This window comes from Falco peregrinus, chromosome 7 (genome assembly GCF_023634155.1).
Source record: "Falco peregrinus isolate bFalPer1 chromosome 7, bFalPer1.pri, whole genome shotgun sequence".
Lineage (NCBI taxonomy): Eukaryota > Metazoa > Chordata > Aves > Falconiformes > Falconidae > Falco > Falco peregrinus.
In genome coordinates, this window is record NC_073727.1 from 46103817 (window position 1) to 46116865 (window position 13049).

A 13049-nucleotide genomic window follows, 5' to 3' on the forward strand; every position below is an offset into this window, starting at 1 on the left:
GGAGGGGGGGTGGGGGTGGTGGACGATGGACCATGCGGTTTTCCCACGGACCATACGGTTTTCCAGGCACACTTCCATGCGCAGCCTCACCTGAACGCCCGCCACGTTACGCCTGCCCTGTTCACCCTCGGAACGCCGGGACACAAAGCCAAGGCAAAAAACCCCCAAACAACCCACCCCCACGCATCAAAAAAAAATCCCCCACCCCGAGCCCCCTTCACCCCCTCCCCCCCGCCCACCCCCGTTGCATCAGCCACCGCCGCCCCCCCCAGTGCGCCTCTTACCGCACCGCCGCGGCGCCCCGCGCCTGCCGCCCGCACAGCCCGCGCCTCGGCGGCAGCACCGGGCACACGCAACGCCGCAGCGCCGCGATCCTCATCCCTGCGGCGGCCACCGGCACCGGCCACCGGGGGCGGGGAGCGGGGCGAAAGGGCGGCCGGTACTTTAGCACCGCCCGCCCCTTCGCCCCGCTCCCCGCCCCAGGGCTCAGCCCCTTTCGCTTGCCTCCCCTCCCCCCCCCCCCCCCCCCCAATGAACACCACCCAAAGCTTTTGCATACTCAACGTTTATTAAAAATAGTATGAAATGGTCCCTGGGAGAAGTTACACGCTAGTAAAGTCCCTTTTTCTGTTCGTTCCCCCCGCAAACCCGCACCGATTGCGTGAGATGCGAGTTAACCGACACTTCCCCCCCCCCCCCCCCTCCCCAAGCCGTTTAAAACAAATCTAGACGTGCGCGGGTAAAGCACAGATTTCACTTCTATTCGTATTTACAGTACTTTACAAGCTATATTAAATAAATATGGGCTCTGCTACACCTCGGCGTCTTAAATATGTACAACATTATTTCTCCGTCGGATTATACTAGAGAGATGCGGGTCCGATCGCAGTGGATGTGCTGACTGTAACAAGTATCCCTGTGGTACAAGCTAGTAAGTACCATGACCAACCAGCCCTCAAAATCACAACTCCTAGCCACTGCGAGATAACGTGCGGTAAATAATTTAATCCGTTCTAACAAATTCAAGTCCTTAAATCTCAGTCCTAGAAGTAATTAGCTGTACACTGATAACTTCAGGTTCTCCTCACGGTGACCAGCGTAGTGAGTAGTCAGCCGTTTTGGAAGTACAGTGCTCTGTAGCGGAGGGGAGTGGTATGTGGTTAGTAAAAACAGTATTTCAATGAAACTCCTTTATGTATTGATATGTTTAACTCTGTACTGGCTTTATCCACATGATCTGGAGAATTTAAGCACCAAGAACGAACAACAGTCACACAAGATGGTCAGTGTAGACTTTTAGGCTTTCCTTTAGGTACAACGTTTTCAAGTAACAGAATCCAAAGCTGTGCAATGAAGATGACAAAGGGGAGTAAGTGTGCATTGTATTGGAAATCCTGTTCTTGTTCTAAATGGCAGCATTTATTCTATACATTATTTGCAAAAAAAATGGAATGTATTCTCATTTTTTAAGCTACTTTTATTGTCCATAAACTGGATTACCTGGCTGGTTTTGAGAATATGTATTTTACCTCTCTGCCAGGAAAGGTCATTTCCTACTCCGGGAGATGTGGTCCCTAGGGAAGGCAGCTTGTCACTCAACTGGCAGCATTGCTGAACTACCCTATGGGCCAAATATGCCCCATGATTAATATTTCACCCAAGCATCTGGCCAAGCCTCATTCTCTTTCAGGGTTACTGACTTTGGGACTCTAACAAATGCCCCACAGGTCACTGTGTATAAAATACAGCTACTTTACAAACACACAGAGCAGCTTTCAACTGCTGGGCTCTGAGCTACAAAATACTCAAATTTTGCCTGTGTGTTGCAACCATCACCATCACTGGAAGTACCAAACCCAGTCCAGCCATCTTCACAAGCAGCGGAGCTCCTGTTCTACTGCCCGGAACATCCTCCAGGCAAGGACTACATCACATTGCAGGTTCACATAAAAAGCCGCCACTGCTCATCCTCTGCCAACTGTGCAGTTACAGAATGTAGAAGAGGCTTCAGACACAGAGCCATCAGTCTGGCATCCCTCACGAGCACTAGGACTAGATTTTGTTTAAAACGTAAGAAGCCTGTTCTAAAGTAACGTAGCATTGGTCCCCTGCACTTGGTATCTGTCTGATGAAGAGTAACGTGCAAAAAATATGTGCAATTGCACCGCTCAGAAATCTGCAGTGTCACAGAAGTAGCTGCTCAACTAAATGCTCCCATATGTAACCAGAGTAATCACATGGGTATTTTGGATGCAGAATACTGGTTACCAGCTCAAAAGTCCAAATACTAAGGTTCCCACACGCTAAAAGGGTTTAAGAATTAAATGGCATCACACCTGGTTCAACGGTAAGAATCAAAGGGTATCACACCTAACAAGGGAAGAGATGGGAAGGCTAAATAGGAGATGAGAAGCCCACCTGCACTAAGGAGCAAGACACCAGACAGTACACATGTGGCCTTTTTCACTTCCAGGATTCTAAACCTTTTTAAAAATGATACATTTCACTTCTATTTACAGTATTACTCTGATACAATGCCTGACTGTGTAATATTATGGAAATACATGATGCCAGTACTGATTGTCCTAGTATATACTCTGTCATGATAAGGCAGTACAGCTAGAAATTACTGAAAGCATCAAGCAAAGCTACTTGAACTGAGACACTGAAACTTTTCCCTTAAAGACTGGACAATATTCTGCTGATTAGGAGATGGTACTCTCCATAGGTAGTCGTTCAGTTTATCCGAATCACCATATGCAGTCAGATACGGGGTAAGTGCGTGTTTGCCGCTGGCAGACTTTGCAGGAGTACAAGAGATAGTTTTGCCACAGAGCGTTTCCGAAGGAGCAGCATCTGCATTACGCAGTTTAGGATCAGATTTCCTTGGCTGGTTCTGAGAAGTCTCCAGGTCAGATCCCTCATCTTCAGACTTTATTTCAACATAGTCATCATCATCCCCTTCTTCTTCAGTATCTTTGAAATTTGAAAAGTAGTTCTGAGTGGCCATCTGTGCTGTCAGAGGGGAGGTCCTGTTCACTCTCAGGACCTTTTGAGAATCCTGCAGAATCATATCGGGACAGTTTTCAGGGATCTGCTTTCTCATATCAGGCCCCATACATCCTGAAGCAATACCTGGCATTTGATGGCTGTTGAATCGGAAGTTCCTGTTTGAATGGAGCTTTTTCTTGTCCATTTCATTAGGATATACAATTGATTCTCCAGACCTGTTGACCACAATTGAGGACGATGACTGTGACCTGCTGTAAGCCTGTGGTTTTACATTGCTTACTCTTCTCCCAAGTGAGTTATAGACATGATCTTGATGTAAATTTTCTTTGTTCGGTTGGCTTATGATGGCGCTCCACCTCTGTGCTGGGACATGCAAACAGTTAGCAACCTGAAGGGAAGGCACCGAGCCAGCTGATGGCAACTGCTTTGAACTGCTTTTTGTACCAGATTCTGCATAAGAGCTCTTGGACTTCGGGTCTTGGGATTCAGGCCATGGAGAGAAGTCGGCCAGCTCTCCGTTACTGTATGTAGAATGCAAAAGCCAGTCTTCTGCTCTTGAGCATTCACTGGCAGCCTGGGAACGGGGAGGAGACGCAGCCATGGGCGTGGAAAACCTCCCGGCTGATGGCTCCTGAGGAGTGGCCCAGGCTTCCTTTTGGACCTTAGGTGAACTTTCTCTAAAGACGATTTGGTCGTAAAGCTGGGAATATTCCGCTATTCTGGCACCTAGAAAGGAGAGAGAATTAATTTAGCAGAGGCAAGCAATCAATTCAAATGAGTCGTGTGAAGATAAAAATATCAAAGCACTCTGTATTGGTCTAGAAAAAAGTTTACAGCTGTGTCAGTATCTTCAGCCTCAAAAAAGTTAACATGAAACAATGGCGGCTGGAAAAGCCGTGCATTATATTGTGTTTCAGCACACTGTATTGAAAAAAAGAAGCATAAAATATCTTGTGACAGTGAACAGTCATGCAGGACACAATGTATCACACTGTTCCAACAATATGCTGCTTTTTTCATGTTAAAATGGAAAAGAACATTCTGAAAATGTCCCGGTAAATAAGATATTTAGGGACTTCTATAAATATCACGAGAAGGCAAGAATGATACTCTAGTGCGTGGAGTCCGCTGGCTCCATGTCTCCAATTTGTTTCAATTGACCACGGACAAAAATTGTTCCAAAGCTGTCCCATATCCATGACATTGCAAATTCATTAGCTAGTGCAAGGACACCAGCTCCTTCTCCTCTGACACCCTTCCCCGTGCTTTTAGGTGTGATGGGGATGGTACCTGAGCAAATGTACATGACCGATTAGGAGGTGAACCTACCTGAAAATATACCTTTTCAGTCAAACTCTGAAATAATGAACACATTATTAAAGGAAATAATTGCTTTTCTGGAAAAAGGCCAATAGTGCTTCCGGCATGATTTCTATTTCGAGCCTCAGCTGAACTGATCTTTCCTTGACACCGCCCCATAATTTCTTCCCAATTTTATCAAGTAATGACAAGAATTGAGATATAAAGGACGTGTTAGAAGCAGTCACAGAAAACTCACTGCAGTGGCAACAGAGAAAATATAATACCGATACTCCTAACAGGGTGAGAAAAATTCACAATCTTCCAGTTCAGTATACAAATTTCAATGAAAATTACTAAAGAAATATCTTTATAGAAATATTTTGAACATACCAATAGCAGGACCCCCTTGTTTCTTCTCCTCCAGAATAGCAGCAAGATCTTTGTGCTTCAGTTTCTGTTGTCTGCTAGCCGGCTGCTCCTGCTCTGGACTTTTAACTTTCAAAAGCTGGTTGGCCTTCTTAATTTTTTGACTGTACTGCCTTGCCATCATAAAAACTCTGTTCTTTGTTTTATCCGCAGCAGCCAAGTCATTTTCCATGCCCTCTGCATGCACACTGGACAGAACGCTTTTGGCAGATTCGTATGGGCTATCTACAAAAGGTATCTCACTGGAGAAGGAAGATCTATTCAGACTCATAAAAGAGTTTTCCTTGCATGGTGTAGAATCTTCAAGCCTGAGATTAGCCTCACCTATGGTGGCAGCCCTGGGCTTCACAGTTTTAGGGAAAATAGGAGTTTCTGGCAGAGAGAGAGTAGACAGCGAGTACTCTACATCTTTACTTAGTTCAGGTGTACTACCAGCATGCAGCCTTTCCTGCATATCATCTTTACAAACAGGAAAGGCTGCAAGGAGGCGGTCTCTTGTCTTTTCCTCATTCTTCTTGATGTAGTTCTCCAGGTCATTCCAAATCTCATCTACTTCCTCCGAGAGTTTATCTGCTGCAGACTTATGGGACAGCGAGTCTGAGTTGGAGGAGCTATCTACCAAGCTCAAATAGTCATTGTCGACAGGAACACGATGATAAGGACTTTCATCTTCACTGAACGGAAGACTCTCTTCAGAAACAAACTGCCGTAGATTGTCAGAATATGCAAAGTCTTTTTCCAGGCCCAGAAAACTCCCCCTTTTCGAGCATTTTAAGGGGTCACATTTAAAATTCAATAGCGGTGTTTCTGGAAGCACTATGGTGTCATAGATGTTGTCTTCAACAATCCTGAGCTCATCCAAACTTGAAGTAGGTGCTTCCCTACTGAGTAGTATCTCATCCCTACTGGCACGAATGGAGGCCCTGTTTTGATTTGCTGTTGTCTTTCTGGAGGGTGAATCTAAGCTGCTTTTGTTTTCAGCCTCATAGAGAGAGTCTCTGGCAGATCTCTGGGGACCACGGTCTGTCATCTCCTCCCTTCTTGTCAGACCCATCAGCTTCAAGTCTTCATAGCTTATATTATCATAAACATGTTCAATATCATCGATGGTCAGCTCCTCTGAAGATTCGGGATATGCATTAATACCGCTCACCTCTGCTCTCTTCACCTCCCTTCGGGAACTGCGCTCCCCTATTTTATACCTTGCGCTGGCTGGACACGTGTTACTTTCACCAGCACTACTGGCCCGCCTAACAATTTTGTGACGAGTGGGGCTGGAATTCTCGTTTTGATGCACTACCCCTAAGTGCCAGCTGCACGGACGCCCAGAAGAGCCCCTCCTTTCTCCACCAACAGCTGAACTAGCATTGGATGCAGATACTGATGGTACAAACATCTGATAATCGTCTTCATCATCTTCATTCTCATAAGGTGGGCGCCGGCTGGGAAACAATGCCTGTCTGATCTGATGGTCAGTCCAGATGTTTCTGACAGAGGTACTTCCTCCCAGGATACTCATGATTAACGAGTTGCTCTGGGGTGTGCTGAATTGTCTAGGCATCTGTGGCTGTCTAGCTGCACAGGGAAATGGAAGATTCTGGGTTGTCTCTTCATCTGAAGGGTCCTTGGAGCTCTGTGGAGATTTGAAATAAGCAGGTAACATTAGCCTATCCCCTGCAGTAGTACAGCGATCCCCTCCATTCACAGAACTGCTATAGCACCAGCATGTCCCACAGCACTGAGTCAGGTGGAGATGGGCAGGGTGAGCAGGCTCCTCGCTAGAGAGCCAGGGAGCCAAGGTGACAATGCCAGACTGCTTTGCCTCCTAATCCTTACCATGGCTCAGAGTTCACTGTTGGCATTTAATAATGTCTTACTTCAAATAAAAGACACTGGCTAATGTTAATGCATGAGTAATTAAAGGCAAATTCATTTGGCAGGAGCTAGGTTAAACCTTTTGTGCTAACTCTGCAGTTTCACAGTTGGATTAAGCTAATCTGACTTTGGGTTTGTGCCAAAACTTTTGTTCTCCTCCCTTTCCCCTTGCCTATAACCCTAGAAGAAAGGTATGTTACACTCCCTAGCACATGCCATGGAAGACTTCATTTTCTTTTTGGACTAATTTGTTATCCAGCTCCACTAGCAGATCTGATTTACAGCAAGGCCACATGCCTGCTAATAAGGCTAATGTGAAGAAGGATGCTGTAGATATTCCTGGCCAGATGTTGGGAAAGAGAGGGAAAGTTAATTACTTTTGTCTCAAGTTAATGCTGACTGGTTTGGTTAGTTGCCTTTTTTCCCTTGCCCCCAAAAAGAATAATCTTTCATCATACAGACTATTATTTCAATTATATGAATATTAATACATGACATAAACAGAAGATGACTTATCTGTCTACCTAGGGAAAACACAGATCCCTTTGAAAGATCTACAATGAACAGCAAAATAGAAGTTAAAAAAAAATATATATATACCTGTGTTTCACACTTGTTGAGATTAACACTTCTCCGTTTTTCACCATTTTCAGCAGCTTGACTATTAAGTCTTTTTCTTCCCCCTTTTGACTTCTGCAGTGAGTTTTGCTGCACTCCCTGTGATATGAAAGAAAAGGTAATAAAATCTACAGTTCTTTGTACAGCCTTGTTCAGAAGAATTACTATCAGCTAAAACAGGCCAGGTATATACACCAGAAGAACAAAATGCTCACAAGTAGTCAGAGCACTGCCACAAGAATGATTCGGAGCCTAGAAAACTTTCTTTACAATAACCAATTAAACTGTATCAATCCATACAGCTTGTCAAAAGTTGTTGAAAGCAGAATCTGTGTACAAAAATATAGACGTAAAGGAATACATAGAAATTGGACAAGGGAAAGGGCTTAATCTCACTGCCAACATTATAATACAAGAAGGTGGTCACACAAAAATTCAAGTTTCAAAGTTTTTGTTTGTTTGTTTTGAAAAGGGGAGGGGATAGTCTCACTATCACTTGCAGTCTTGAAAACCAGAAAGAGGTCTAAACTAAAAAAGTATGCTGTCACCCAACTTCCCAGAAAAAAAAACCCAAAACACTACTCCCCCGCCGCCCCCCCCCCCCAATAAAAAAAAAAACAAAAACAAAACAAAACCCCAGAAGGCTAGAATGTTACATGCTGGGCAGTGTCCAAATGAACTCAAGAGTGAAGGGCGTGCATGGTGGGAATGGGAGGGAATCTGCAACGGTATTGTTGCCACACTATGGATTAAACACTAAGCTACTATTATACATTTTTATAGTGGCATTCTTTTGGACTTACTCATTCTTTTGTACTTACCCACGTCAGGAAGAAAGACAATTACAAGACACTGCACTACACTGATACAAGATACTATTTTATCAGAGTTACGATGGAAACATAATTTCAAAGATGAAATGTTCAGTAAGCTTCAAAAAGAATTTAAATAATAGGTTTTGGATAATTCACAAAATAAATGGACCACACAAAGATATGACTTCAGCATCAACTAAACCAAACAAACTTAAAATCTAGATTCTTTAATACAGTCACCTTTCAAAGCTGGGGTTTTAGTTTTGCAGAAGTACTATGTGTGTGGAAACATCATGCAGAGTGGGGAAAAACTACCACCTATGCAGTAGTAACAGATAGAGACTCTCATTTGCAGAAATCCCATTCACAACTCCTTGTATTAGTTTACATGTTCCTAGCTACCGCCAGCAGCTCAGTCAAGAATCACCACATCACATGTGGCAGGGTCTGAATCTTAGCTTAATATTCCAGTCCTGGCTTTGGAGACCTGAAGGCAGTGTGTCTCTGCACATGGCCTAAAGAGGTTTCTTTCAAGGCACCAGCTGGAGAAGCAAGGAAAGGTCAGTTGTGCACAACAGGTAAAAGCAATAGCTTTCTGTCAGAACTCAGCTTGAGGACTGCAAAGGACTGAGTAAAATCTTCTTCAAGCAGTGGGGATTTCTTCCTCTGTGTAGGGGCTAATTTTACGTTTTCTCTGCCAAATGCAAGAGTGTTGTGTAGGTCTAAAAAAAATATTTCTAAGGAGACAAAGTTGTAAATACTTGTTACACATTCCCTGTGTCCTTGTTACAGATGTTTTTAATCTCCCTTCCATCCTTCCCAGGGAAACAGGATTTTATTTTCTCCCCTCTTTTCCCTACCTGTTCAGACTCTTCTTCATCATCAGCATCAATCTGTTCTGTAGCGGAAGTCTGAAGGTTTTCGTCCTGATCACTGCTGTAGGCTGGCTCAATGGACTCTTGAAATTGGCTCTCCAGCCCACTGGGTTCCAATGGAACCTTTTTCCTAGAATTCAGCAGGGCTTCATTTGATCCTAGTTTGGTGGCTTGAGATAATAGGGCTCCTTCAATACTGATCCGCTTAAAAAAAAAAAACACCACAAAACTTTGATTAGAAGTTTATAGAGATTATATATTCCATTAAGACACTTTTACATCAGACTTAAAAGGCAACATTTAAGCTACATTCTGTTAGCTGCACTGAAATGAGACTTTTCCATAGAATATTTAGAACTGAAAAAATATATGCAAAAGCCCCCACCTCAATTATGGGCTTCAGCGTTATGGCATCCCAGTGAAGTCATATCTAGTGTACCCTGTTTGTAAATCTTACACACACACACAACTTTAAATTCCATCCCAAATAAACCCTCGGGCCTGAAATTCAACATGAGACTTTCAAACTGCATTGGAAACTTCAGTACAAATTCTTACAGAGAATGTAAAAATCAGAAATGCTCATTTCCATCTGCTTAAGCTGTATCTGTTCTGTTTAGTCATATATCATGGTTTATACCTATGGTATGTATATCAGAATAAGCTGAAACTTTCCAGTCTTATTCAATAAATACATAGACAATACGCTCCAAAGAACAAACACAATATGCACAGCACTTCCATGATTATAATGGTATTTTTAAGTACCCTATAGCATTAGTAATTGACTGTAGTGCATTATAAAATACAACAATATGTGGATTAGTCATTTTTTCATTATTAGATATTCCTGAAATATTTAACTGTTTTTCTATTGCTTTCATTCCAGTAATCTTATTGGAGATGCTAAATAACATTTATTGTTTTGTTTCCATTCTTAATATCAACACAACTAAGAAGATGTCGATTCTATAGTAAATGCAGTGCTCTAAGTCATTTGAAATGTGCTAAAATAAGAAATATAAGAAATGGCTTACCTTCTGCATATCTGGACTCATATCTGAAAACAGAAATATATACTTCAACATAAGTGAAAAATCAAATTGGTTATGCCCACTTTAATGCTACACTAGTACCCCTATTATGAATTCCCAAAAGGGGGTTAAATGCAGCAGCAACTCAGCAAACAGGCTATAGGGTCTCTGATAAAACGGAGACAGCGTGAGCTTTACCACAGTTCCACCAGAGGTCCTGATTTTGCAACACTGATATGGTATCAGCAACTACTCACAATGGCCAAGACTCTGTGTGTTCAGTTGCCAGTTGTTAGGATGTTTACAGGATCAGAACCCAAGTGTGGAAAAAGCTGACATCAGAATTAAAGACTAATGCTTTGTTTTCCTTGCATAGTTCCTCCTCCTCTCTTCACCCCCAAACATATTTAGGCCAAGTTATAGGAGAAAATGATCCATCTTTACTTGTTCCACAAAGTACAGAAGCACAGGGTCAATGAACAGTAGACGAACTAGCTTACCATTTGACTTCAAAACTTTATGGACTCTAGATGAGGGTTCTGAAAAAAAGAGAGAATCACGTTTAAGCACTCCAGCATCCCAAAACAAGCTATGGGCATCCTGTCCAACTTTTTATAACACGGATACCAAAATTTAAGCTTTTGAGCCCATGCAGGGAAGCCAGATTTTCATTTCTTAATCACCCAATCTCTTCACAAAATAAGTATTTGTTGAAGAGCCAAACCTATAGATGTTACCAAAGAACATACACGTTCCTGAATAAGCCACAGGTAGATTTTTATCCCACGTTAAGATTCCTGCTTTCAGAAGACTTGGTCATCTCTCTTATTGCTCTAAATTGCTGGAGGTTTCCTATTAGAAATATATATTAGGTACCGACAGCTTAGCAGTTTAAAAGTGTAAATAGATGAACATTACATGGGACACCATTTGATCAGTATCTTGTATTATTCCTTTTACAGACAAAGCAGCACCGATGCAATACTTCACCTCAGAAACAAAGGAAGATGCCTGAAAAGTAATTAAACCTTGGTTGTTTTTCAGACACACATGGTGCTGTATGATAAATCACTATGTCGATACTGTCATGAACCTTAAGTCATTCCCAATACACAGTGTTACGTGTTCCAAATTAGAAAGGTCTTTAAGCAGCTGAAGAGGGGAACACAGTGACTGCAAGATGAAGTCACCCAACTACAGACATTGGCAGTGACTTCAAGAGAAAACTAACAGTAATTATGGTTGTATGTTTTGAAAAAAAAAACCAAAACCCAAAGTCAGCATAACCACCTCTCAAATCTCTATTATCCATAAGGCAGACATTACATTAAGTAAAGATAATAATCATGTTTTGAAATAATAGGCCTATCATAATCAGGATGAAACCACTTCTGAGACAATAATTATTTGGGGGGGGAGGGGGGCGGGGCGGTGTAGAACTGTCAGATTTAAATAATATGACTGGCCTTTCTGCATATGCATTCTTTTATCCATTAGAAAGTATCAACTATTCTTTATGCATCCATCATTAGGAATGTATATCCATGAAACTAAATGCAAACAGTGGATAAAAAAATATATCACACAAACAACAAATGGTTTGTAAGATGCTCCACCCGTACCTGAGTGATACTGTGCCGTGTTAAATATGCACGGAGTGCAAGTTAAGGACCAACTCCATGTGCCCAGTCTTCCCAACCCTAAACAACTCTGCTTGTTTTTTCCATTTGTCATCTTGGTGGCAAAGGAGCTTACTCACCTGATTTCCTTCTCACTCTGTGAGGAGTAGTGCCTTCTTTAGGCTGGTATGATGATTTCATTTCTCCCTCAGGGCTATAGTGGAAGCCTGGGTGATCTGTGGAACAAGCAGAGGCACACAGTGTAAGAGAGTGACAAGGATGTCACTTTACACACCTTGCAGACCTCTCCTCTCTTACATCGTCCTTTTATGACTGACAATAGTACTTTGTGGTGGACTTGGCAGTCCTGGATTAATGGTCAGACTTGATGATCTTAAAGGTCTTTTCCAGCCTAAATGATTCTATGATTCATTAGAGCCTGAAGCAACACAAGCAAGACCTGCTGCTGTAGGGTAGCTGTTAATCACCCAGCCGTGGAAATGCTTTGCCCATTTTGTTGTCTCTTGCTCCAGATGGCTAACCCAGCATGTTTGTTTGCCAGTTCCTCAGTCAGAACCTTCCTGACCAATTCTCTACAACAACTACACAAATAAACATCAAGCTTGCTTTACTCCAAGACTTCCTCAGCTTTTATATTGTAGGTCTATTGTTCTCACTTCCCTGCAATGCTAGGGATCACTAGATCCCTAGATGAAGAGCTCACGCAGCAAAACCAGCAAGCAGAAGAAGCACCACCAGGGACTGTGCAGATGGGACTGCACTCAGAGTGCAGACAGCAGCATCACATGTGCTTTCTAATGCTGGCTCCTGGGACACACACAGGTAAACTCTTCAGACATGAGCACAAGCCTCGCTGTCTGCCAGCTACAGGGTTGCCAGCACAAAGAAGTCATACCACTGCTACATCGCTCTTCAGGCTGTGTTTGCTTGTTGCTAGCCCTTCAGTGGGTACTAGCTGGAGAGAGGTTATGCTACAACACGGGAAAGATCATACATTTAGTCAGCATGGACTAAGCAAAAGAGAGCGGCCAGTGTTTACAGAAGGTGTTATCTGCCTCCTCCTTGCTCATCATGAGACAATAACTTATTAGTTGCAGATCAGTCAGCCCAATGCCTACAGAGTGCCACAGGATCTGCACCCAGTTTTGGGGTTTCCAGTAAAGTCATAATTCAAGGAAAAGAAACCTGGCCTCCTCCTGTCTCAGAGGAAACCAGCAGTTAAAGCCAAACTTTTGAAGATGGTTTTATTCATTTTATAAAACAAAAGTGAAAAAGAACCAACTTACGTATGGCATCCATTTCTAGAATTGCCTGCTTGGCCTAAAAGAGGAAAAGTAACAAATGAAAAAGTTAAACTAAGTAGAAGGATGAATTATGTTGCATATTACAAGTAACAGTGAGTTTATAGGCAAACAACAGCAAGTTTAATATTTGAACTATAAATACGGTTAG

At 42.6% G+C, this 13049-nt stretch overlaps 2 protein-coding genes across 7 annotated transcripts in view; both read right to left on the reverse strand.

Annotated features, from left to right (window-relative positions):
* The window catches only part of MTHFD1L (methylenetetrahydrofolate dehydrogenase (NADP+ dependent) 1 like), a 157287-nt gene extending 156876 nt beyond the window's left edge, over nt 1-411 (reverse strand). For all 4 annotated transcript variants that reach the window (XM_055810828.1, XM_055810827.1, XM_055810829.1 and 1 more), the window contains exon 1: nt 285-411. In XM_055810828.1, the coding sequence (XP_055666803.1) occupies nt 285-379 (95 nt within the window). In that variant the 5' untranslated portion in view covers nt 380-411. The remainder of the gene's footprint in view (nt 1-284) is intronic.
* A 196-nt stretch (nt 412-607) lies between these two features.
* The window catches only part of PLEKHG1 (pleckstrin homology and RhoGEF domain containing G1), a 136181-nt gene continuing 123739 nt past the window's right edge, over nt 608-13049 (reverse strand). For all 3 annotated transcript variants that reach the window (XM_055810630.1, XM_027796932.2, XM_005230198.3), the window contains 8 exons: nt 12884-12917; nt 11717-11812; nt 10458-10496; nt 9961-9983; nt 8909-9127; nt 7216-7332; nt 4705-6373; nt 608-3738 (listed from right to left, as the gene is read on the reverse strand). In XM_055810630.1, the coding sequence (XP_055666605.1) occupies nt 2639-3738; nt 4705-6373; nt 7216-7332; nt 8909-9127; nt 9961-9983; nt 10458-10496; nt 11717-11812; nt 12884-12917 (3297 nt within the window). In that variant the 3' untranslated portion in view covers nt 608-2638. The remainder of the gene's footprint in view (nt 3739-4704; nt 6374-7215; nt 7333-8908; nt 9128-9960; nt 9984-10457; nt 10497-11716; nt 11813-12883; nt 12918-13049) is intronic.